The 24,604-nt window shown below is 33.6% G+C and overlaps 12 protein-coding genes across 12 annotated transcripts; 5 read left to right on the top strand and 7 right to left on the bottom strand.

The window, feature by feature from the left end:
• Positions 1-5: 5 nt before the first annotated feature.
• Positions 6-350, top strand: TpMuguga_01g02590 (uncharacterized protein; the record flags this gene model as incomplete). Its single annotated transcript, XM_061305248.1, has 1 exon — positions 6-350. One exon carries the CDS (start codon positions 6-8, stop codon positions 348-350), a length of 345 nt encoding a protein of 114 aa, XP_061161936.1.
• TpMuguga_01g00150 (uncharacterized protein) lies at positions 347-1,889 on the bottom strand (the record flags this gene model as incomplete). Its single annotated transcript, XM_760584.2, has 11 exons — positions 1,743-1,889; positions 1,618-1,703; positions 1,464-1,589; positions 1,276-1,425; positions 1,100-1,188; positions 1,012-1,068; positions 895-978; positions 781-855; positions 680-750; positions 525-650; positions 347-425 (listed from the first exon to the last, which is right to left on the bottom strand). Exons 1-11 carry the CDS (start codon positions 1,841-1,843, stop codon positions 347-349), a joined length of 1,044 nt encoding a protein of 347 aa, XP_765677.1. The 5' UTR covers positions 1,844-1,889.
• AFC3 (Protein kinase domain protein) lies at positions 1,791-3,981 on the top strand. The gene is made up of 6 exons (XM_760583.2): positions 1,791-3,069; positions 3,159-3,291; positions 3,382-3,497; positions 3,533-3,630; positions 3,687-3,747; positions 3,812-3,980. Exons 1-6 carry the CDS (start codon positions 1,933-1,935, stop codon positions 3,944-3,946), a joined length of 1,680 nt encoding a protein of 559 aa, XP_765676.1. The 5' UTR covers positions 1,791-1,932; the 3' UTR covers positions 3,947-3,980.
• A 19-nt stretch (positions 3,982-4,000) lies between these two features.
• On the bottom strand, positions 4,001-5,851 carry TpMuguga_01g00148 (Mitochondrial ribosomal death-associated protein 3 family protein; the record flags this gene model as incomplete). Its single annotated transcript, XM_061304928.1, has 10 exons — positions 4,001-4,062; positions 4,093-4,223; positions 4,253-4,325; positions 4,386-4,526; positions 4,564-4,703; positions 4,740-4,813; positions 4,851-5,054; positions 5,104-5,235; positions 5,267-5,436; positions 5,506-5,851. The coding sequence occupies 10 exons, from the start codon at positions 5,849-5,851 to the stop codon at positions 4,016-4,018; spliced, it is 1,458 nt and encodes a 485-aa protein (XP_061161506.1). The 3' UTR covers positions 4,001-4,015.
• Positions 5,852-5,895: 44 nt separating this feature from the next.
• On the bottom strand, positions 5,896-6,612 carry TpMuguga_01g02375 (Serine hydrolase (FSH1) family protein; the record flags this gene model as incomplete). Its single annotated transcript, XM_061305219.1, has 1 exon — positions 5,896-6,612. The coding sequence occupies one exon, from the start codon at positions 6,610-6,612 to the stop codon at positions 5,896-5,898; it is 717 nt and encodes a 238-aa protein (XP_061161935.1).
• Positions 6,613-6,803: 191 nt separating this feature from the next.
• mak5 (DEAD/DEAH box helicase family protein) lies at positions 6,804-9,182 on the bottom strand. The gene is made up of 10 exons (XM_061305195.1): positions 8,708-9,182; positions 8,213-8,641; positions 7,947-8,156; positions 7,773-7,885; positions 7,603-7,743; positions 7,381-7,538; positions 7,201-7,323; positions 7,078-7,130; positions 6,892-7,038; positions 6,804-6,862 (listed from the first exon to the last, which is right to left on the bottom strand). Exons 1-10 carry the CDS (start codon positions 9,146-9,148, stop codon positions 6,833-6,835), a joined length of 1,845 nt encoding a protein of 614 aa, XP_061161934.1. The 5' UTR covers positions 9,149-9,182; the 3' UTR covers positions 6,804-6,832.
• Positions 9,183-9,219: 37 nt separating this feature from the next.
• Positions 9,220-12,342, top strand: hisS (Histidyl-tRNA synthetase). The gene is made up of 5 exons (XM_760579.2): positions 9,220-9,987; positions 10,038-10,173; positions 10,216-10,361; positions 10,413-12,057; positions 12,115-12,342. The coding sequence occupies exons 1-5, from the start codon at positions 9,283-9,285 to the stop codon at positions 12,312-12,314; spliced, it is 2,832 nt and encodes a 943-aa protein (XP_765672.1). The 5' UTR covers positions 9,220-9,282; the 3' UTR covers positions 12,315-12,342.
• A 332-nt stretch (positions 12,343-12,674) lies between these two features.
• TpMuguga_01g00144 (putative integral membrane protein) lies at positions 12,675-16,331 on the top strand (the record flags this gene model as incomplete). Its single annotated transcript, XM_760578.1, has 1 exon — positions 12,675-16,331. One exon carries the CDS (start codon positions 12,675-12,677, stop codon positions 16,329-16,331), a length of 3,657 nt encoding a protein of 1,218 aa, XP_765671.1.
• A 230-nt stretch (positions 16,332-16,561) lies between these two features.
• On the top strand, positions 16,562-19,248 carry TpMuguga_01g00143 (putative integral membrane protein). The gene has a single exon (XM_760577.2). The coding sequence runs from the start codon at positions 16,739-16,741 to the stop codon at positions 19,226-19,228; it is 2,490 nt and encodes an 829-aa protein (XP_765670.1). The 5' UTR covers positions 16,562-16,738; the 3' UTR covers positions 19,229-19,248.
• Positions 19,234-21,206, bottom strand: MSI2 (WD domain G-beta repeat protein). The gene is made up of 13 exons (XM_061305230.1): positions 21,000-21,206; positions 20,878-20,968; positions 20,700-20,845; positions 20,461-20,516; positions 20,382-20,429; positions 20,308-20,350; positions 20,192-20,274; positions 20,031-20,142; positions 19,967-20,000; positions 19,815-19,898; positions 19,487-19,786; positions 19,376-19,423; positions 19,234-19,346 (listed from the first exon to the last, which is right to left on the bottom strand). Exons 1-13 carry the CDS (start codon positions 21,110-21,112, stop codon positions 19,302-19,304), a joined length of 1,203 nt encoding a protein of 400 aa, XP_061161933.1. The 5' UTR covers positions 21,113-21,206; the 3' UTR covers positions 19,234-19,301.
• Positions 21,207-21,393: 187 nt separating this feature from the next.
• On the bottom strand, positions 21,394-22,807 carry TpMuguga_01g00140 (WD domain G-beta repeat protein; the record flags this gene model as incomplete). The annotated part of the gene is made up of 4 exons (XM_760574.2): positions 21,394-21,476; positions 21,572-22,351; positions 22,477-22,632; positions 22,718-22,807. 4 exons carry the CDS (start codon positions 22,805-22,807, stop codon positions 21,423-21,425), a joined length of 1,080 nt encoding a protein of 359 aa, XP_765667.1. The 3' UTR covers positions 21,394-21,422.
• Positions 22,808-22,846: 39 nt separating this feature from the next.
• On the bottom strand, positions 22,847-24,551 carry TpMuguga_01g00139 (SpoU rRNA Methylase family protein; the record flags this gene model as incomplete). Its single annotated transcript, XM_760573.2, has 6 exons — positions 24,288-24,551; positions 23,649-24,255; positions 23,468-23,600; positions 23,343-23,385; positions 23,117-23,288; positions 22,847-22,952 (listed from the first exon to the last, which is right to left on the bottom strand). Exons 1-6 carry the CDS (start codon positions 24,427-24,429, stop codon positions 22,847-22,849), a joined length of 1,203 nt encoding a protein of 400 aa, XP_765666.2. The 5' UTR covers positions 24,430-24,551.
• Positions 24,552-24,604: the final 53 nt, after the last annotated feature.

Here is a 24,604-nt window from a genome sequence, read left to right as displayed (position 1 = left end):
ACATTATGTTTATTTTAGATTCTTTTAACCTATTAAATTCAATCGCAAAAAATTCCATTTTTAATTTGAAAAGTTTTTACTTAGTAAAAAACAACGTTCTCAATTTAACCAATCATAAAATTACAGCACCTAATTTATATCTTAACACACCCAAACTTCTAGAATCAAATATTAACAATGTGTATAATTACTTCAATTGGATAGAGTGCTCAGCGCTGGACGATCTAAGAAGACAGCAGCTAAATAAAATAATAGGGAAAATTGGAATAAAGAAGAGGGATGCCGGTATGTACTGGAAACAGTATAAAACAAAGCGTATAAAGATTAGAAAGAGGAAACGTGTGATCTAGTCTGGACCAGTTAACCATGCCATAAATATGAAGCATTTTTCCTTTACCTTTTTAATCTCGTATTTCACATTTTTACTAATAATTATTATAGAAATGTAGTAAGAATATGGTATTCCAATGGTATGTAACTCATACGAATTTGTTTATCAAGGATATGCTAAATAGTAAAGATACCCAAGTATTATCAGTTGGTCATTTTGGAAGTTTACGGTGTGAGTATTTTGGTTTATTGTTATGTCAATTGATGAGTCTGGAGGTGATTTTGGTACATATAAACAAGTGAATTGAACGCCGTTGTTTCTGAACAATTAAATTAACTATTTACTAACTCTCCGTCAACATGAGGCATAATTGAAGATTTACCGGCCTCCATGTATGTTACGCACACAGAAGATATTACCTGATAATTATGGACTAGATAAAGAGATACTTGAAGTAGTATTTTACATTTATTCGTCAATTCGTAAGGTATTTCACATAATTTTTCCAATACCATCTTAGTATTCTGAAACAATAAATTAAGATAATTCAGGTTGGAAAATACTTTATGTTTAGTTTTGTCCAACTGGGAAGAATTTAACCATAAAACAAAACAGTTATCATAGAACAGGTCGGTACTCTTTTCAACCTTAGAATGATGTTAAAATACTAAAAAATTTACCCTCTTGAATAATCCGTTGTATTCCATAAACTCTAACTCACTAAAGGTGCCATTGGACTGGAAAATAATAAACTTGTAGGAAACTAACGCTTTGGCCAGTAAAATTGTTTACAACTGTGAATGAGTTGAACATCAAATTACTGATTGTTTCCCCGTCGAAGTTATTATACTCATTTTCTAATCAATTATGGACTAAGTTACTCTTAATATAGTAAATTATGTGCCACTATATAATACTTTAGTAATAAGGTATGTATAACGTACTTAATGAAAATAAGGATCCTTGACGGGACATTTTAATGGATTCACTCTGAAGTTGCTGTATTACATATCGCTTCAAATATTTGTTTAACTGGTTTTTCCAGGAGAGAAAAGCAATGTTATAATCAGAATCTGAAGGTAAAGAGAGGCCTTCTAATGTCATTTTGAACTCTATTAATATCTAAACATACGTTTTACGCCTTTATTGACTATATTTCTGTATGTAGCTGATGCTGATTCAATGACTTCTTCTAGAAAAAGTGAAATTTTACCATAAGAAGACCAAAGGTCATCTAACAGTTGACCAACCAGATCATCTAAACAAAATGATCAGGATTAAAATACCTTCACCCCTTTTAAAATTATTATTTTGATTTTTGTCTAACTTTAAAGAATCTGAATGTGGAGAGTATTCCGAACAAGATCCGTTTCTAAATAACTGATGAACAGTTGTAACCGCTGGGATTTACCTTACACATTTTTCCAAATTAGCCCGATCATTGTTGTTGAAAGACTGTTTTGCAAACTTTATTAGATTATTTACGTCAGATTCACTCCAAGTTAAACTCATAATAATATTTACTGTAATGAAGTTAGTAGCCAGTTCAGGCTCCACCACAACATACTCGAAATTTAATTTATTTTTTAGATTTCTTAGATATGACCCACTATGATGACGAAAATAAAATGTATGATAATGAAAAATTAAATTCCGAAGATGGATATTATCGCAAACGAGATTCCAGTAGAATAAATGACCGTAGAAGGTCGAGCCGTAGAAAATATAGTAGCCGCCGTATGTACCATTCCTCTAATTATAGGCATAAACGACGCAAACATTCCAGACATAAAAGTTATTCCAGTTCCCCTTCCTACAGTAGAAGTTCAACTCATAATACCACTGAACCCAGTGATTCCATTCATCGGAGCCGTAGTAAAAGTAGCAAGGATTCCTCAGAAAGTGATACCAGGAGTTATAGCGATAGGAACCATAGAAGATACTCAGGGAGCTCAAGCCTAGATCGTCGTCGTTACCGGAACCATAATAAATATAGCCATAGGCATAGAGATAGAAGCAGAGATAGGTATAGATATAGAGACAGAAGGTATAGTAGAAGATCTCACAGACCAAGTAGAAGATACTCCCATAGACGTGATTACTCAAGATCTTATAGAAGAAGATATAGACGCAGCTACTCCCCGTCACATAGGCACAAATACTCACATAGAGATAGGTACAGCCATAGGCACAGGTATAGTGGTAGGGATAAGTATGCTGACAGAGCCAAGTCACCCACGGATGAAATTATCCATTTCAAGTGGGACAAGGGTATGAATTTATCAGAGTACGTGGTCTTGAATAAAGTGAGTGACGGAACATTCGGTAGAGTGTTATTATGTGAAAAGGAAGGCAAACAATTTGCAGTCAAGGTTGTGAGGGACGTCGACAAATACACTCAATCGGCAAAGATTGAGGCAGATATACTTTTGGATATAAAGAGCTCGGACGTTAATTCCGAGAGTCATTGCGTGGTTTTACATGACAACTTTATGTACAGGAACAGAAACATGTGTTTGGTTTTCGAGAAACTTGGCCCTTCACTATACGATTTTTTGGAAAAAAATGATTTTAAAGGCTTTTTCATTTCAGATATACAGAACATGGCCTATCAGCTTCTGAAGGGACTTTCGTTTCTTAAGAAAAAACGCCTAGTCCACACAGATATTAAACCTGAGAATATACTGCTAGTATGTGGAAAAGATGATTTCATAGAAGTACCATTTCCAAGATCACATGTATTTTTCTACACATTCTAATTATCTAACTAATTATACTATTAATAATATAATTAATTATGTTATCAATTTATATTAATAATGGTTAGACTGGGATGACGACTAAAAGACCAGCTATGTCAGATATTAAACTAATTGACTTTGGAAGCGCTATTTATGAAGATGAGTATCACAGCTCAATTATTAATACAAGACAGTACAGAGCACCAGAAGTTATTCTAGGTACTAATTTACACCAACCCCTATAGTTATATAAGTTATCAAAATATTCTAGTTTTATGTCCTATGATATTGGAATGATGATGTGTGTAGATATTGGATGGAGCTACTCGAGTGATCTGTGGTCATTAGGATGTACACTAATGGAGTTGTACACAGGACATTTACTCTTTAGAACACACAGTCACATGGAACACTTGGCAATGATGGTACAATATTCAATATTATTATCATTTGTGATTAGGAAAAGACTCTCGGGAAATTCCCAGAAGAAGTTATAAATTCTGCTAAAAATACTCAAGGAAAAAACTACATTAGTCCAAATGAACCCAGACTCAACTGGTACCACACAAAACTCTATCCATCCATATATTTTTATTTTTATAAATAATTTTTAGGCCTGAAGGCGCAAAATCAAAATCATCAGTTCACAGAGTTGAAGAGTGTAAAACCATAATGGTATCTTTCTTATACATCCATGTGAATCCATAAATAAATGTTTTCAAATTCTAACCGTTTGTAGGATTTGGTAAAGCCTGAACACAGACTTTTTGGAGAATTTATCAGATATATACTAAATTTAGACTCGAATAAAAGACCAACACCGGAAGAAGCAATGCAGCATGAATTTTTTACTTTAAAATTACCAGAAAACTAAACATTTTTCAAACAATAATATGTTTACAAATTGATATATATATGTATGTATAGGTATTGTACAGTAAAATTAGTAAAGTTTGGAAAGTAATCTCCTGGATTCGAACCCATTTCCGCCTTTAAAGAAAGTTAAAGTTGTAAAAATACCTGTTAGCATGTAGAAATAATTGATTTTGTCATTAGGGAAGTTATAAATTACACGAGTATTTTTCAAGTTTAAGATATAGTTTGCAAACTCCCTGGAAGTGAAGTTACGGACAGTCCTAACTTCATTGGGGCTAAAAGAATATTAAATCCTAAAACTAACAGAATTCCCAGGTATTCAGGCCTAAATTTCTTTCTCTTGCGCTTTGACCAACTTGTTGCTAATATTTTAAATCCTATAAATAAAAGAAACTAGTTACAAAATATCTAGTGTTAGGAGGTGAGTGGATGAATACCATTTCTGTAGTGATCTCCGTCAAATTTGTGAAATAATCTCGGCATGGTTAAGTGGTAACTTGGAATCCAACCATTAAACTTAGTATTCTCATACTTAATCGAGAGGTATTCCGAGGCAGTGAAGCACTCATTGTACTCATCTATTTAAAAAAGTCAATATGATCAAGGTTAAAATACCTATTATGAAGAGTAAGGGGAACTTGGTCTGGTGCTTTAGCTGATTAAAAATCTCGTAAACGGCTTGATTGGCGAAGGTTTCATTATTAACACCAAAATTTGCGATATCTACCAGTTTTAACGGGTTTTGAAGGCGATCACTATAATTTAATAGTATATAGATATTAAAATCTAACGATAAAACGGGTATTCTGAACTGTTTTCTATAACTGTGCCACAACTTTAGCTTCTCTCTGGTGCATTCTAATTCCTAAGATAAAATGATTAAATATATTTTCAAAGATTACGTCAGGATCAGAATCTTCTTTCAAGATTTCCAATTCTTCCTGGATTATCTTCTCAATGACTGGATCAAACATCCGTTTACTGTACTTTAAGTAGTTTCCATCCAGTGAAATATTGCCATACAGTGATTTTATTACTGGAATTTCGGATAAATGTTGCTCGTTCTTCATCAAAAGTCGCTCCAAAAATGTTCTAGCAAATTCTAACTGTGATAAATATTATTTTATGTGTAAAAAAATTAATGAAAAGTTAAACCTGGATGTAAACACCGGCGTTTGATCTTTTAATGGTGCCAACTTCAGTGGAGTATTTGGAGGCACAAGGTTCATGAATAACCATCCAGCCGTTCCTCCGTGCCCACAATGAAACGTGATTTAGGATAAAACTCTATAAAAACAAAGTTATATGGAAAACTAACCTTTCCTGAGCCTCTCTTTCCATCCAATAAAATACCTCTCGATCTCAATGACTCCGAACTGCCCTGAGAGTACTGCTTTAACTGAGATATTATCTCCACTGCAGGCTTGCGATTAAGTAATCCCAGAGGCTCAGACTCAGGTAAAAGAGATATATCCTTAAGCATATCACCTGATGAAATTATAAGAGCGAATTAATTAAGAATTATGAATGGTATAAACAAGAACTGAGAGCTGATACCGCAAAGTCCTTCCGGAAGTTCATTAAATAGATCATTTGTATCAAGTTTTACGACTGAGCCGACATTATATATGTTACAGTTATCAAATGAAGTGTAAAGATTTCTGGAATCTACTTTAAAAGAATCTGGATTGGACAAATAAGGAGGAAGAAGACCATGTTCAACTCCGTATTTCCTGTAATCCTCCTCAGAAATTTTATAAGAGGTTTGTAGCAAAGAATAAGCTGATGTGTACTTGTCCTGAGACTCATCTTCCTTTTTTTCTCTTGATGTTCTCCTAGCACCAGTTCTCGGCTTAGGAGTAACTATGTTAGGAAGTTTAAAATTAGCTAATCTTCTGGACATAAAAATATAAATAATAAACTAAGAAATTATTAAAAATACATTAATTACAGAAATTTAGATAAAAAATTCTCATAAACTGAAATATCGTCAAAGTGAGGAACATCGTGACCCCCCTCATGATAATGTACAATAGGATTCACAAAACATTCAGATAATAATAGAGATCTATGGTTAGGAACCATAATATCGCTCTTCCCCAAAATGTGTAAGGAAGGTGTTTGAATTTTATCTCCTGAGGCTAGAAAGGTGCTCAGTGATGTTGCATAAGGCATCGGTGAACTAAAAAGTATACAAAATTTAGCCTTCCAGCCCAAACTTGGGTCATTTAATGTTTTTTTAGCTAAAATTGTTGAGATTAAGGAACCTTGACTGAAACCTAAAAGCCCGTCACAATTTGTTCTTTTACACTCATTTAACACAAAATCAAGTGATTCCTCCAGTCCGATGATTTTAACATTTCTTAGCTGCGGTGAATAATTTCCGTCAAAGTCTGTAAAGAACCAAGTCCCTCCATATGTGTTCTTTCTGCCCTTTCTACTATAATAATTTGCCCTGATACTTTTCTCTAACTTCCTAACCTCCTCATCAGTCTTTTCACTGGACATTTTACAAAACGCTGGGAATTCCGTCAACTCAAAAGGCGCTTTTAAATATGTTACATTCAACATCCTTGATAGGCTTTTGTTTAAGTTTGAGAAGCTCTCTGAGAGCATTTCAGTCGTTTGCATAAGCCCGTGTAAAAACATAACATTTAACTTCATTTCTACATTTATTTCCCTAAATCTACTATTTATGAACTTAGATTTTAGTTTATCAATTTTACAAGTGATAGGGTAACTCAAGGCTGTTGAGATATTCTCAAGTTTAAAATATATATTGAAAATTAATTCATTTTTGAGCAATTAAATTCTAAATATATTGAAATTTCACTGTATAATTGAAATGTGTATAATAATTTATAGAAAATTAAATTCACTATTATTAGTTGTCGATTCCAAACTCGGACCGAATCTATAAAATTAAATAAATGTTTGAAATACCTTTAAAAGCTTTCTCTTCTCAGATTTCATAGCTTTATAACTCCTCTGCCTCTTGGTTTCTTCCTCGGATTCATCGTCACTAAGAATTATTTCAGCCCTTCTAGCAGCATTTTGGAACCAGCTTTGAATACTCTTTTCCTTCGACATCTAAAATTGAGTATAATTGATTATTTATTTGAGAAGTACCTTGAATTCGCTCTTTTCTATAACTTCCGCCAGTTGTAACAAATCCTTAAGCTCTATACCGTCATGTACAATTTACATGTGTTATATGATTAATTTGTTAAGTAACTCCAAGTTTAAACATACTCATGAACTTATCTCGTGGAATTTCCTCAATTTTATCAATTTTATCCACGTTTTTATTTATCGCCGTGAACAACTTCTTCCATAACTCTCGGTCATTTGGGGTGCAAAAGCACACCGATACTCCTGTAATCATATTAACAAGTGAATAGTAAAATAGAATAAAAATTGTGTAAGAATTACCATCTGATTTAAGTCGTGCTGTTCTTCCTGATCGGTGTAAAAAGAGTGATTTGTTTTTTGGTGGGTAGAAGTGGATCACAATGTCAATATTTGGTATATCTAATCCTCTAGACGCTACATCGGTGCATATCAAAATGGACTTTTTATTAGAGCTGAACCTAAGATAATATTTTAAAATTATAAATATTTGAATATGTTTTAGTTATCTGGCGATTAAAATACTTTTCTAAACGGTTTAATCTTTGTTTTTGCCTAAGTCTTGAGTGTATTCCTGCGACGTAGTCCAACTTGGTATCAAGATCAAAGGTAGCGCAGTACTTCCTCTTAAGTCTTAGTTCATGTAAATCCTTCCAGAAAATTAAGCTGAAAAATATGTGTGAGTTGTAAAATACCTTAGTAGAGACTCTAGTCTGTACACGTAAGTGATCGTGTTAACGAATATTATACACTTTTTTGACTCAAAATTGCACAAATAATCTACCAAATATCCCACCAACCTAACTTCCTACAAATTCATTAGTATTTTATTACCGTTGATAATGTTAAATAATTATTATTTAAATTACTTTATATTTATCTTCAGATTCAAGGAGTTGAAATGTTAAATTTTCCGGCATTAAAACTTTCGTTAGTGACCTTGCGTATAACTTTTTGTATAATACCTTGTTCGTCAACTTGTCGTAAGGTATTGATAACTGGTTATCCTTTGAACATATGCACACTGTGGGATTAGTTATACTAAGGAGCTTAAATAACCCATTCAAGTCTTCCTTCATCTGTAGAGAATATTTATAAGTCATGTATTTGTAAATGGTTGTAAATAGAAAGTTACATTTAAAATAGTTGCTGAACTTAGAAAGTACTGAATTTTTGAATTTTTTACATATTTTACAATTAACTGAACGTCCTTGTATGAGTTATCCTCAAAAAACTTGTCAACTTCGTCCAAAACCAAATATCTAAGCTGGAATAGACCTCTAAGTTTGCCATCGTTCACGAAATCATGCAGTCTACCAGGAGTTGCAACAACTATACTTGGGTCTTTCTTCAGTAATCGTTCCTGTTTTTGGACAGAAATTCCTCCTATAATGGAAAGTACTCTAATATCAACTCCTTCTAAAATCATAAAGAATATCTTTTTAACTTGAACTGCTAGTTCCCTTGTTGGTAAAATTACCAAAGCCTCAATTTTATTCTCAGTTTTTTGAGATAAGAGTGATATTACAATTGGTAGTACGAAACATAATGTTTTCCCCGAGCCCTAATCAGCAGAATAAACGCCAACTTTATATATATTTATATAGGTTAATGTATAAATAGAAAATACCGTTTCAGAGGATATTAATATATGGTTTTTGTGTACAATAGAGGGGACTAGAGTTAATCTTTGTATAGGTGTGGGTGTGTTGAAGTTATTTTTATATAAATTTACGAGAATTTGTTGTGGAATTGTGTAATCTTGGCCTAAAACGTTAATCCAAGGTTTGGTTTTTTTATTAACTTCTTCATAATCGATTGTTACTTCTTTTTGTTGAGGTATTTTATCATTTTCGGGCTTTTGTTTGTGATTTCTAACCTTCGAAATGGGTTTTACTGAATTTGTTTTTGAATCTTGATGATTTTGTGCATTATCAAGAACTTCTAAGGAAATTAATCCTTCAGAAAACAAATCTCCTGGGATATCAACATCCTTCCACTTCAAATTTGAATTATCTAAGTGTTGCGATATTGAGGTATTATTATCTGGATTTTTATCTAAAAAATCCATGATATTCAAAGTAAAATTTCGAAGTGATTCCCCATGTTGCAATTTTATAAAAAATCACATAATAAATTAATTTATAACTTAAATATGTATAAAAAAATATATGAAGTATATTTATATTGTTTTAAGAGTTAAATATGACATATTTGACCTTGGATTGCAACAAATTGTTGTCAATTGATGATTTGTGTTTGGTAGGTTTATCAAAAGTTTACATCTCAATCGAGCCTGAACTGGCTAAAAAAATCAACTTAAACTTGGAAGAAATAAATTCAACTCCAAAATGTAATAATAGCACTGATTTTGACCTTTCTTTTGTCGATAGAGAATATTTAAAATCAAGAATGATTTGTTGTAACATACTTCAGCAAGCACTTAGATGGAAGCCAAAGCCTAATTCACTGTTTATAACCAAATTGGTTAAAGCTCTAAACACAAACTCTAACTTTAAGAGATTCCCTTCTGATAAAACTCTTTATAATGGAGATTTATCCTACACCCAATCTCCAGGAATACCTAGAATGTTATCTACAGTTACATCGCCAAAGTCTGACTTAAATAACCCATCAGAAATATTGCAAAAGGAGGTTGGATTATCGTCTGATGAACTTAACTCTCTAGTTAACTCACAAACTGAATTTTTATCCAACGTCTCAGTCTTGGGTTCACTTCTGAAAACAATGTCAAATTTGAGTGATTTGAATATGGGATTACTGTGCGAATCAATCTCAGTGCCATATGATTTTCTACTCCTTCCCGAACTCCAGAAGATTCCTAACGTTATGGAGACTGTGAGGAATATACTCTGGCTAACTGAAGACAGTAAACTCATTCCAAAAAAGGTAAATTACATAGTTATTAACATATAAATACAATTTTACCATGAATTTAGGGTGGAGATAAGAATTTAAAATCACTAATTTCAACTCAATTGGTACATACCTCTGAGCTGAGATCTCTATCTCAATCAATTCTTAAGGAAGTATCCAAAATGTTTTCATCACTCTGCTCAAATCTAGTACAACCAGGTACTCTCTACCCAAATAATTTATAATTTTAACAATGTGTAGAATTGCAAAATGTAGTTGATAAAGCATGGAGCGCCTCATTAGATTCACAGCTTAACGCTTTGTTATATTCTTTAAAAAATGTTGTTGTTCTCTATAACGAAATACTCCCTCTTGTGTTCTCTAAATACTCAGAATCATACAATAATGTAAGGTTTTATACAGTTAAATCTAGTTTAAATAATAAATATTGATTTTAGGGAGTGGAAAATTGCGTTGACGGGCTTAGTGTTGAAAGTTTAGAAAAGTCCTTGAATAAGTATAATGAATTGTTTTCAAGTTTTAAAGAAAAGTGGAATAACTTACCAAAACCAACACTTACATCGCTAGAATACCTGGCTGATTTGTACAATGATTACTCTAGTCTTAGTTTGTGCGTTTCAGTAAATATGCTTAATTTGAAGGAGCTTAATGACCAGAAAGCATATGAAAAGAAGGCTAAATCGAGTAAACAGGTGCAAAAGTCAGTTTTAGGTCATGGAAACGAATTATACAAAGATTTTTTGGATAAGGAAGTGTGTAAAGGAGTTAAGTACTGTGACTCAGGAGTGTGGGATACACTATCACGTACACTTAGTGGAAGCAGTCTTCTTAGCCTTTGTAATAAATTTGAAGCTCTTTTGGTACCTCAGAACCAGAAAACTAGGCTCCCAAAGTTGCCAAAGGGAACGATGGACTTTTGCCCAAACGAGGTACTCACAAGGAGAGTAGTAATCAGTTCAATAAAGGACATTTTCAGACAACACGGAGCGGTTGAAATAGAAACGCCAGTTTTCGAGTTAAAGGAGACTTTGTTAGGAAAGTACGGAGAGGACCAGAAGTTAATTTTTGATTTAAAAGATCAAGGAGGTGAACAACTATCACTCAGATACGATTTAACAGTGCCATTTGCAAGATTTGTGGCAATGAATAAGATGGAAAAGATTAAGCGTTTTCATATAGGGAAGGTTTACAGAAGAGATGAGCCACAACTTGCAAGAGGAAGGTATAGGGAATTTTACCAGTGTGACTTGGACTGCGCGGGTGAATACCCCAAAATGGTCCCAGACGCTGAGATTATTTTCATCCTAGTTAGGGTGCTTAGACTTCTTAAGGGTGGCTCCTTTGCCGTTAGAGTGAACCACAGAGCAATTCTTGATGCTGTGCTTTTGCACTGCGGAGTTGAAGTTTCAATGCACAGAACTATTTGTAGCTCTATTGATAAACTGGACAAACTGCCCTGGGATAAAGTTAAGCTTGAAATGACAAGTGAAAAGGGACTACCAGAATACATTGCAGATAAGATTAAAGAGTTTATTGAGATTAACGGGACGTTCACCGAAGTTTTAGAAAAACTGAGGGATAAAAATGTCACAACACTCACAAAGGATAGCTCAGTTACTAGTGTTAAGGACAAATCAGATGGTAATGTTTTGGATGAAATGGCTTTGTTGTGGTCCTATTTAGAAGCGTTTGGAGTTAAAGAAAGTGAGGTGATGTTTGACATGAGCCTTGCAAGAGGATTAGATTACTACACAGGAGTTATATTTGAAGCCTTTTTAAAAGACGAAGAGGTTGGATCGGTAGGAGCAGGAGGGAGATATGATGGACTTATTGGAATGTTTTCTGGCAAAAACGTGCCTGCGGTAGGAATGTCAGTAGGAATTGAAAGACTATTTAGAACAATGCCAAAGCAGAACTCTGGTGACTTGACAGACGTTTTTGTGTGCTCTGTAGGTTCCCCTCAAATGTTTTTTGAAAGGATGAAACTGGTCGGAATGTTGTGGAGCCATGGGATCAGAGCTGAATTTCTATATAATATAAATGCAAATCTACGTAAACAGCTGGATGCCGCTACAGATAAAGGTAACTATTTACACATTTTTCATTTATCACATATCTTATATGTTAATAATTATATAGGAGTATCATTGATGGTGTTGGTTGGAGATTCTGAGCTAGAAACTGACACTGTGAAGATTAAGAGGTTAAGTTATAATGAGGAAGAAAGATTAGAAGATTTAACAGTTAAAAGATCCGAGTTGGTAAACACACTCAAATCTCTCCTTTCAGATAATACCAAATACGACAAATTAGTAAAAACACTGTTTAATCCCAAATAATTTGTAAATTTTAATTTAATTCGTGAAAATATTGGTATACGGTATAGTGCTGTTGGCATTACATACACACTGTGTTAGGCAGTATTTAAATAATATTATTCTAGTAAGATTGACGATATAATACTGTAAAATTATTATAAACTCAATAATAACAATCAATTGCTAAAAGGTTTGCTTAATATTATGTAATAAATGAAAGTATATAAAATGCACTAATTTGCAATGGAATAAAACAATTATAAAACCGCCTTCCATGTGTAATACTGCCCTTAAATTTATATTTGTTTAGTTAGTTATTAACCGTATATTATATAAACATGAGAATCTTCATATAAATCCATATTCACAAGCAACGGGCAAATGAGGAATCTCAGGAAGAGTCTTCTCCTGATTCTACTCAGTTTTAGCATCCTTATCCAGAATTATAAACCGGTTTCAGGCTTATTGTGTCTGGGTACCACGGCACTTAGTACAATTTGTCTCGCTCCCCTAATGTGGAGGGGAATGAAGCAAATTGGCTACTTTTTTGGTTCAGTGGGTTATTTATTTCAAGTTAAATGTGGAAATTATAAAAAATATTGCACAACTGATGATATAGTAGCTGGTAAATATGTTAAACTTGACCTCGCTAGTAAAGAGCACGGCAGGTTTATAACAGTTACTGATTTAGATGATGATAAAACCAATATGAGAACAAAAATAAAGTTATATGAGGTCAAATCTACCGAGAAAGAAGATTATAGCAAATACACAATTGGATGTGTAAATTTTTATTGCAGGAAATTACAGTGTGACCTAAAATATACCTATCGAACAGTTTTAACATATGTAGACGAAAAGAATCGGAAATGCATTCAGATAGAATCATTTAACCAGGATGGCAATAGGATAATGAGACGAATTTTTAGAGAAAGGTCATGTGCGTGGTGGTATGATAGAATACTAAATGAAAAGGAAACATTTCTAAAATCATTTATTAATTTTAATTGGTCTAAATTTAACCAAGATAAAACGATATTTAAACTAAATATATATCTCTTATCGCTTCCTCCCTTTATATCGAGGGTTAGGTTTTCAAAAGGTTATTATTATTATTTAAAGGCCGAAAATGGTAAAATTACTAATTTGAGTGAAGTTATTTTCTCAGACACTCCTTTCACTATTTCAAAAGGTTTCAACGATTTAATTGTTTGGCATTATTGTACTGAAACCGATGGTAAAATTAACACATCTTACGTAGTTATTTGCCAACTTATAGGTACTGGTTGGACTTGTAGTTATAATAAATGTATCTCTCAAGATCGAAAAGAGTTTAAAAGTTATGAGTCATTTGGCATTCCCTTTGATCAAAATGTTAGTATTGGGACTCCAGGTAGTGATTCTCCACCTGTTTCGTCTAGAAATTACAACAAATTTAGGCTAAATTTTGATTTACATAATAAAAATGTACCAGATAATATTGATAAACTGAGTTTACACTTGTATACACAGTCAGATCACTATACACTGAGGCCAAGGGAATTAAACACTACCAACTTAATGGAATATGTCCAAATTCATCATGCTAAGGGTAACACAATTTTAAAACACGAGCCAATAGATAGCTTTCAACTATTAAGCGTTAAAAAATATGGTGATGAATATTTTCTAAGTTTTTCAGCCTTGGGTTATGAAACCATTGGATTTCATACTATAAATATGGAGAAACCTAACTCTACAAAGAGTGAATATAATGATACAATCGAGTGGTTTTACGAAACAAATACCAGATCATTTATGGAAAATTTCTTATCGCCTCATTATATGATTTTTTCGTTCCTTAAGGATAACCAAAGCTCAGGTGAAGGATCAAATGAAGAAAAATATCCAAATTTAGAATTTATGGAGTTAGATTTAAAACAATTGGATAAAGGTCATATTTTAGTAGCAAAATACAATGATCATGTAACTGTTTATTCAAGTTTGTATTCAAAGTACAACGTATTCAAAAAGCTAAAACTAGACTCTCAGACACTTGACATACCTTTTGATTTCAACTCTCAAGTTTTTTATTGTGAAGGTCAAAACTCAAAGTTTGTAGTAATTTCTCATATAAATAAAGATTTAACAATTTTTAAACAGAAGGCTTCTCACGAGTTTGAAATTACTCCAACTAATAAAATGGGAGAAGACATCTCTAATGTAAATTTAATTGAAGTTTTAAACCTGAATATTAACAATGAATGGATAAATCTCACGTTAAACCTAAACGACTCCTATGTGTCTGACGATATTGAGGTTTTAATACCATCCTATAATGTTGTGGTTTTTAAGACTCAGTACGGAAAAAGAATAGAGAAAGTTCTAACTAAAAATAAGATATTTGAGATCAAAAGCGGCTGGCCTTTAGTGTCCAAAATTATGTACATGGAACATACTTTTCTTTTAATTGATACAGTACTTAAAAATGAGATAAGAAGGGAGCTTTATAAAATAAACCATAAAAATGATGAAGTATTATTAATGTCTAACGCTAAAATAGAATATTCAATAAATGAATTAAATCTAGAGTCTATGGCAAAGAAGTTGTACGATTCACTTCATGATTTATACCCCAATACTCTGCCTGTTAAAATGAATTTTGACTACCCCAAAATTGATGTATGTGAATTTGACGTTGATAATATGACAGTTTATTACTCAGACAATGATTTAATTCTTAATCCAGGTGAATTGACTGCCTATGATAATGATTACAAAGTTCTTACCAAACATAAATGGATGCAAATTTTTAGACTAAAGGATCAAAATAACGATTACCTCTACAAAATTTTTATGTTATCTCATAAAGGTATTTATTCTTTCTATTGTCATAAAGATGATAGTGGATATAAGGAATTTAGACGTGATAATTATGAAGATAGTAGCGAGAGTAGTCAAACCCCTGAAATCCCCTTACTAATCGAAAGTGTGTACTTGCCAGGTATTTCCGTTACAAAAACCAAGGTTGGTGCAAATATTATAAAAATTTACAAATCTAGTACTAAAGTGTTAAACCCGATCATCTTTGGAAGGCATGAAATCAAGCTTATTGGTAGTTTTTCAAAAGTCGATGTAACCAGGTCTATTAACGGTAACCTTGTTTCAATAAGTATAGAGGCCATGTTTTCTGATAATAAAAAGGGAACCTTGATCTTTACTCAAATTTCACCCAATTCAGATGAATATAAACTTGCCGAAGATCCAAAAATACCATTCATTGATAATTCGGTTGACATGTTTGAGCGAACAATGAATCAATCAGAACAGGAAGTTTTAGATTTTAATGAAGGAAAGTATCCACTAGATTTAAGGTATATGATATTGAATGATGATTATTACTACTTTACAGGATATACTAGGTCTAAAAAATTTGAAATAAAGTTTGGTGAACAAACTCATACCATTAACTGTCAAAAAACAAGATATCACATCTGGGTCAGATATCCCTACTCAAATGTTAAAACCTGTGTCTTTTTGATGACGTACAAGTCAGCAGGTTCTCTGAAAACTGTATCTCAAAAACACGATAATAGTGATTCTACTTATGAAATTAAAAGACCAGGTGTTAGGATTAACTGGGGAATACTTTCTAACCTAGAATCATCAGTGGTAAATCGAAACCTGTTAAGTATGATAGGATATATAGAAGAGATATTTCCAATAGATTTAGTAATAGACGGTACTGGAATTGATAGTTCAATTTTGAAGCTGGAAATAGACAAAAATACAACTGTTTACACAACGATTTCTAAATCCAAACGTGTTATCAACAACGTAAAGTACAAAACTGTTATTATCAAGGGGGTTCCTAAACAACTTGCTAAGCAGGTATTTGTATCGAAAAATGAGTCAGAACTATTAATAGTAATAGCAACTAAAACTGTCAACAAATCTCTAGTAAAGGCCTACAAACTCATGAGTGATACCTTTGAAATGCTAGACTTAAAGGATATTGACTACAAATCGCACAAAGGACTTGAAATTTTCAAAAAATAAATTTGATAATGTCAGTTTCTTAATTTTAATTTGAGAAGCTGAATTTTATAAAAATAATATTCTAATCTAAATAAATACACATTTATATAAATGTACTAATGGATTTGTAGTTTTAGCGAAAATCTTGAAAAATTAATATAAATACATTTTTTAATTAATTAATAAATATTCATTATTTAAAAGAAATTTTAGTTAAAATATTGTGAATCTGTGTTTTAATGCCCATTATATATCAGGCGAGATTAACCTCGAAATCTTTCACACATTAGAGTAATATTTTTATTTTAATTAATGATCAGACGTGACTTTTGTTTTTCCAGTTTTTCCTGGATTTTACTCCTTTATCTAAGAAACGAACTCGGTATTGCAATAAATAGTGGAAAAAATCTACTAAATATCCTTAAATCATGAAAATCTTGAATGTAGTTTTCCTAATTTATTTATTTTTTAACAAATTAATTTTTTTAACTAAAATCGCAACTTTTGTCCAATCTCTCTCAATTTATGACGAGATTCTTCCTCTGAATTTGACTGGCACCCGCAGCTATGCTGTGTTTGACCTGTTTCATGATTCTGATGACTATTACCCATTGGGGCTAAGTGTTAAAACTATAAATTCCACTGATAAAGAATTTTCAGTTGACGATTTAATAGTTTTTGGCAAAGATGTAAGGATAGTCTTTGGGGATAGGTGTGTATCCCTAAGTTCCTTCGCTAAGAATATAACCATGAGTTTATCTCGGGATAATTTAAAGTATACGGTTAAAATCAATTATGATTTGCAAGGGTCTAAAATCACCAAAAGGTATAAACAGACTAGTGCGACTCTGCCTGGCGATGTGAAATGTTTTAAGTTTGTAGAAGTTATTCAAGGTGAGTCTGATTCAGATGTCTTAGGAAAGCCTGCTTTGGAATCTTTTAAAGCACTAGACGTGGAGCACGAGTCTGAAACAGATGAAGCTACTGGAGCTGGAGCTGATCGGCAATCAGTTTTTACCACTCGTCCAATAACCGCAGGAACAGGGAGATCTATTACTTTATATGGTCCTACCCCTCCTGCTACACCTTCCACCCAACTTGAAGCTACACCTTCAACCCAACGTGAAGTTACACCTGCTGTCCAAACTCCTGAACCTACAACTCATCGGCGGTCAGCTGGAACTTCACGTCCCACATTTGCATCATCTGGCAGTAGAGCAATTTCCTTGTATTCTCACCACCAGCTTGTTTCATCTACTTCTGATGACACCGCTGCCTCTTCTGAAATTACTGTAGCACCTAGTTCTGAAATTAGTGTAACACCTAGTTCTGAAATTAGTGTTACACCTTCTAAAGCTATTGTTACTACTTCTGAACCTAAAACTAAATCTGCTCAATTTATAGAGGTAACCAAGGACGATTTATCGGGAACTGAAGGATACGTTGACGCTGAAGTAGTTAAGGCTGGACCTTTAGATTTCCGATGTGTGTTGTTTAAAAATACTAATAATTTGTACGACAAACTGTCCTTTAATCAATATAAACTCGATTTACCCAAGGGAGCGGAAAGCTTTGAAATTTGCTACACCAGGTCTGTACCCAAAACCGAATCCATATCAAGAGCTAGTAAAAATTATCGTATTGTCGTTTCATCCCAGATTTCGTCAATCACAGTTGAGCAGTTTTATATATGTAAAAAAGAATTTTTTGATAGTGGTTTATATCCATTCCATGACTACAACTTTTTCCAGAAACTTAAGACTTACCCAGAGAGAAGAGTCAAGTCTGACTCAAACCCCGCTTCATCTTCAGAATTTATTTTAAATATGGACAATTTCCAGCCCTCTGATGACTCGTTTTTAGAAAAGGTGAACTGCGGAAAGTGCGTTGTTTATAGGTATATTGACGGTTTGGAAATCGATAATCGTATGGGAACAGTTACAGCTCTTAAATTTGGTAATTTTAACTTCAAAATTCCAGAAGGAAAGCGCTTTATAATGGCGTCACTGTGTACTCAGTTCTTGACAACCAAACATGTAACTGTCATGATGAGAGAGTTGTTTCTGTACGAAAATAGGGTCTTCTACAGTGTAGATGGCTCAAAGTACCAAGAAAGGAAGTTTTTGGAAGATGAGGAACGACTTCAACTGATTAATCTGACCTCGAAAGTGTGGCATAAAAGGGAATCAAACGGTAAAATGGGACCGATTGACAACCCAGTGGATGATGAAGTACAAGTATTATGTCTTAACCAGTTTGTAAAAACTAATACGCCAAAGATACACAAAGCATGTAAAAAGTTGGATAAGCTTGACAACTTTAAGCTTCTTTTTACTGATGGTAATTTTACCAATTTGGCCTTTAAAAAAAGGGCTGCAAAATCTTCAATAATTATTGGAAATGTAATGTTTGATTTGAAGACTGATAATGACGAAGATCAATTTATTTACATTTCACATCCTCCAAACGAGCCAGTCAATGTTCTGGTGCTTGGCCCAAAATCTGAAACCCATTCTGTAGGTGAAAAGGACCCTGGCTCAAACCTCTTTGGACCGATGACTGATTCTCTAGCCAAGGTGCAGCCCGGTTCCTCAAAGAAGCACCTTAATATTGGAGCATATAATACAACCATGTATGATATTACTTGGAATTTCAGTGACTTTTTAAAGAAGCATTACCTGTACCCTTCTCAATTCCCTCAATACTGTCTTGGGGATATTGTTTTTAATAACTTGAGAATTTTATCACACAAAGATGAAGGATATAAGCATATCTCTGCCACTGATAGGAAGCAACTAACTACTGTGACAGTCACAACAATACTTGGGGATAGCAGGCTGGTTTTACTCGTTAAAGTGGATGCGGAAAGAAACACGGTTGTCGAGGTTCTAGAGCAACCCACTGGACAATCTGACTAATTTAATTTCATAGTATAAGATATTTATATTACTGTCGAGTATTAAGTTAATAACAGTGAAATTGTGAATTTTATTAGTCCATTTCAAAATCACTTGATTCTTCCAACAACTGACTCGTCTAAACATTTTCCAAAGTGGTTAACTTACCATTTGCCACATTTGGAGTGAGTAATCCTCACCGACTGATGCGATAAGCTAATGAAATATTCAGCACATGTTAACACTAATAGTATAGTTTCTAGAGTAAAGATTTGATACATTTTCGGTTTCCTGATTTTTACTCCAAACGAAATCGTACACCTTATCCTGATGTCCTGTGTGGGTGAAAATAAGTTCCGGGGGAGCGTCGTCTTCCTCATCTTCCTCATCGTATTCGGAGGAGTCAACGTCTTTTCCAGCAGATTCGAGGTCAAGGATACAGATGGTCAGGTCCTCAGAACCACTGGATATCAATGATTTGTTCAGCTGATTGAAGTGGAGCCTGACTATCGGCCCTTTGTGGACTGAAATTGAGTGCAAAGGCTCAGAAAGGTTTCTCTGGTCCCACAAATGAATTTCCTGAAAATGTAAAACACACGAAACCTACCCCTTTAGTTGATCCAGATGCGAAAACATTCGGATTATGAACAGTTGTTGAAACTGAATTTTCAGCACCTTCAACTTTCCTAGTCTATTCACAATGTTAACACTGGGTACAGAAGTGATTATATAAATGAGTTGAATTTTGCATATTCTTACCTTGAGGTGTGATGTTTTCTGCCTAGTATCGACCCTATACAACGTTTAATTAGAAAAACAGTACAGTAAGACGTGACCGTCTTCGGTGGCCACAAAACAGTTGGATTCGTTGGTCTTTGAGTAATCGATACAGTTCAGGCCTCCCGAGTGCTTGTAATTGTACACAGGCTCATTTTCTATTAAAAATTAAACCCAAATATATAATTATTGTAAACTATGTAATACTGCTGAGGTCGTAGATGAACATAAGTCCGTCTTCAGAACACGAGGCCAAATTTGTGGAGTTTGAATTGAATGATAATCCGTAGCTATAGATCAAGAGTTAAAAATTTTAAGCTAACCCTTCATCCTCATGCCCAGTGAAGGTACAAACTGGTTCCAAGTCTAATCACTTATTATAAACCGTGAAACTAACTCTTTACTTCCTGGTGGTAATCCAACTGGTTCAGGTTGAACAAATACACTAAAGTAACTTATTCTTCACTATTCCTTACCATCAGTTGATTTTGCCGCCAATAATACGTTTCCGTCCTTATTTTTCGACAAGATTCTACATTAAATTTTACTTTTATTTGTTTACTCAGTATGGGATATAATAGTTTATATAATTTCCAAATAAAGTAGTAGAAATTAATAAAGTCTAAATTAAGATAACTAATATAAAACAAATTGATATCCAAGGGTATTTTACATTAAAAAATGTATTATAATAGGGAATGGGTAGTTGAGAAACCTGTTAACGTCGTCGTTGAGTTTTATTTGGGCTACACATTGGTACATTGGGAACTGGGTGTTTGTAGGTAGGGGGAATCCTTCATAATCTAGGCATTTGCAGTATCTTTTCAGTTCTTCCTTTAGTGGCTGAGATGGTAGTGCGACCTAAAAGTCAAAGTGAGGAATACTAAGAATACATCGATAATGTAAATTGAAACGTCGTCTTTTGTTTCATATTGCAGTCCGCATGCGATTTGTTGGAATGATATCTCGTCGGTATAATCTTGGCTGAAGAACCGTGAAATGTGTGGACACTTACTGAACAGTTGTCTGTGTAAATTCCACTGAAAGCGGTTGCTGTGGTAACTTTATACAGCTTATAAAATCGTACAATACTCTCGTGTTAACTATCCAGTTGTTACGCTCCTCCATTTTTTATACAATCATAAAACTACAAATTAAGGGGGGGATTCCAATACGACTCTAACACTACACACCTGGCCCCTTACTCTGTTATTTCCTACACACCAACTTAATTTTTTACATTATATTTTTTTCTCATCACATTTTATGCCATTTTTCATACAATAATCACAATTTACAGCACTTTCATCCCGGATCTAATTATATACACCATAGCCTCCGTAATAGAGTTTTAAACAGTTTCCAGGCTTAAATCACTAATTTAATATATAAAATAATTTTTTAAATTTTGTAGAATATTTTTTAGAAAATTTAAAAATCATCTACGTGATCCAAAGGGTCTCGGCTTGGACTTTATATCTTCTTCCTTCAACTAATATAAATTATCTTTACTTTTATCGTTTATGTATATTGGAGATAAATATCTATTGATAGTTAAATGATGGAAGAAAACTGGTTATGAAGTACCTTGACGATTCCGATAGATTTACTAGTGTTGGTTATTAACGAGTGATTTAGGCCTTTGTACCAGTCATAGCTTGTGGCAAAGGCCAGGAGGTTACCTTCCGACATGAACTTGACGTCAACTACCGGTGCTCCTAAATTGGAAAAGGCCTTAACTCTCGACTTGTTATCCTTATCCCAGATGGTAAAGGTGCCATCACCTCCTCCTGAGACGAAAGTGCCGTACACTGCGTGGAAATCAATTGCATTTACTGAATATGTAAAAGTGCCCTTGCCAGGCTGGTCCTGCCTATGACACTTGAAGGAGAAATTATTCTTCTTTTCCTCTTCTGTAAAGTAGTTTACTACACAGCGACCGCCAATTGAGCTGTATGCAACCCCTGAACGTACTTTAGTGTCTGGAAATAGCGATAATGCTCGAATTTGGAGCTTTAAACTGGAATCAATTGTTATTTTACTGTTGGAGTGTTGGAGCTTCTCAAGACTCCAGACACTGAGCTTTCGGTTACTGTCTGCTACACACATTAAATTATCCTTAACATCAGACGCGAAAACTTTAGCGCCCAAGTTCTCTGACCACACTGGGTTTTCTTGTCTTCCATCCCATAAACTTACACCGCCATCCCAACTTGTGGACAACAGTAAGTTGAACTGGGGAATCCAATGTACTCCACTAACTGGCTTCTGGTGCCTTGCTATGACTACTCCCGTACTACTCGGGTTATTTAAATCATACGCTAACACATTATTTGTACAGCCCCCTCCAAATAAACGCATTGAGTCCTGTTACCAAATATACTCAATAATTAAATAATATTGAGTAAAGTTAGATAATATAAAGTTGTAAAATAATAAAGTTATAAAATAATTTTGAGTAAAGTTGTAAAATTGAAGTAGATAGAAGATACTGTGGAGAAAGCAGAGCAGAGTACGGGAGCGTCCTGTTTAAAAGTGTATACCATATCCGTATTAACTGCGTTCCCGAGGCCTGTGGTAACTTTCCAAATCCTAAGAGTCTTGTCCCAACTCCCAGCTGTTAGTAACAGGGGGTTTGTGGTTGTACTCTAAAAATCAGTAAAAAATGAAATTATATAATTAATTGTAAAATATGTTAAAATGTAGAATTATGTAATTGAATATGAATAATACCCATCTTAGATGTGAAATGGAGTCATTTGGTAAGTTATTTAGCATAAACTTTTGAGGTTGTTCATCGAATGTGGTACGTGAAAACGACATTGTATTTAAATCCGATTATACATACGAATAACTGTTGAGCTAGTCAGCTTGACTTAATTGTAAGCACTTTAGCTGATGTATTATTATAGCGCCGGCTATTGAAACGTTTAATGAGTCAGTAAACGGATGCATATAAAGTGACACCCTAGAATAATTCATAAACTAATACTAAGTAGGTATAATAATTCGTAAACTAAATACTAGGTAGGTATAATAATTCGTAAACTAAATACTAAGTAGGTATAATAATTCGTAAACTAAATACTAAGTATGGATGTGTATAGAAAGTATACTAATGAGTTATAATACCTGCGGGCAAAGTTAAATGATTGGGGGTTTGGTCCGTGGGATTCGTTGCCTAGAATTAGGCACACTCCTTTACCTGAGAGTTTAAATGTTTCCAATGGTTCTCCTTCCAAGTGAGCAACTACTGGAACCAGCTCGTTCTGCTTACAAAACTTCCTCAAGTCACTCAAGTCACCTACAAATAATATACCACACTTTGATATATATTATATGGTTATATGTGGTGTACCAAATCTGTAAGGAATTGAGTACTGTAATCCGCCAGTTACAGACTAATAAATCATTAGATGGGAATACAATTAGCTGTGAATAGAAATCATTAGCTGTGAATAGAAATAATTAAGAAATGCATACTGAAACTTTCCAGTTAAATGGATCAGTTGTTCCGTTTAGGTAAAATAACAAATCAACACCAAAGGCCAAGGAGGTTCTAATAATTGAACCAATATTTCTTGCGTATTTCAAATTATCAATGGCAACGACAAATCTATTCCAATATTAAACACTTTACCAAATATATATGACTAAAACTTACCTGGGAGTAATATTTGTATTTGGTGTGGGAATTGCTGCATCAGCAATAGCGTCTGATGACAGGTATGAGTGCGTAGTTCCCCTTAAGCAGTACTGTAGAGTATACCTATCCACAAGTTGTATTCTGGAATATCTACAGTTGAGTAAAGGATTTGAGAGTACGAAATCGATGAGTTCTTTGTTTGTGGTCAGGATAGTATCAAATCTGGCCTCGGTGTGGGTCAGGATATGCCTTATTATGTTTGAACCTACCACAAGCCTTTTTTGTATTCCACGCCTATATGCAGAGCTTACTCTCAGTTTCCAAATGTGCCTCAGAACTGGGTTCTTCCTTATTGGTTTTATTAATTTATACGGATCAGTGTTGAACACACTTAACTCGTTTAGTTTAAATGGTCTTATCTTCTTCAACGGCTGCTTATTTATCAATTTTAGACCCTTTTCCTCTGAAACAATGGGTTTGTCAGTTAATACTTCAGGATCATATCCGTTGTCAAATTTGTTAGATTCGGGGTTGGAAGATACAGGATTAAATGAAAGATCGCTGCTAGAATCTGAAATATCCAGCCAATGTGGTATTTTAATGGTAATTTTTGATTTAATTTGTTCTGAAAAAATAGATCCAGAAGTATAAACAAACCTTTAGAAAAAATTGTGAAATTGTAAATTTGGGATAAATTTGGGTTAAATCTTTGAATTTCACAGGGACTAATTGCGTTTTTAGATAAAAATTTGGTATTACCAAGTAGAAAATGAAAATTAGCCTTGGAACCAAATTTCATATAAAAAAACGTAAGAATTAATAAATATATGTAAAACTAACAAACTTGAAGTCATCGAATATGTTAAATTTTGTAAAATTAAAAAGTAATAAACTGATAATTGTTGATGATTTATATTATAATCTTTATATTCATTTAGTTATAGGGTGTAGTTATCCGTATCAACTATTTATAT

The sequence above is a fragment of the Theileria parva genome, chromosome 1, assembly GCF_000165365.1.
Source record: "Theileria parva strain Muguga chromosome 1, complete sequence, whole genome shotgun sequence".
Lineage (NCBI taxonomy): Eukaryota > Apicomplexa > Aconoidasida > Piroplasmida > Theileriidae > Theileria > Theileria parva.
Note: the sequence above shows the minus strand (reverse complement) of the source record. Positions and strands in the feature narration are given on the sequence as shown.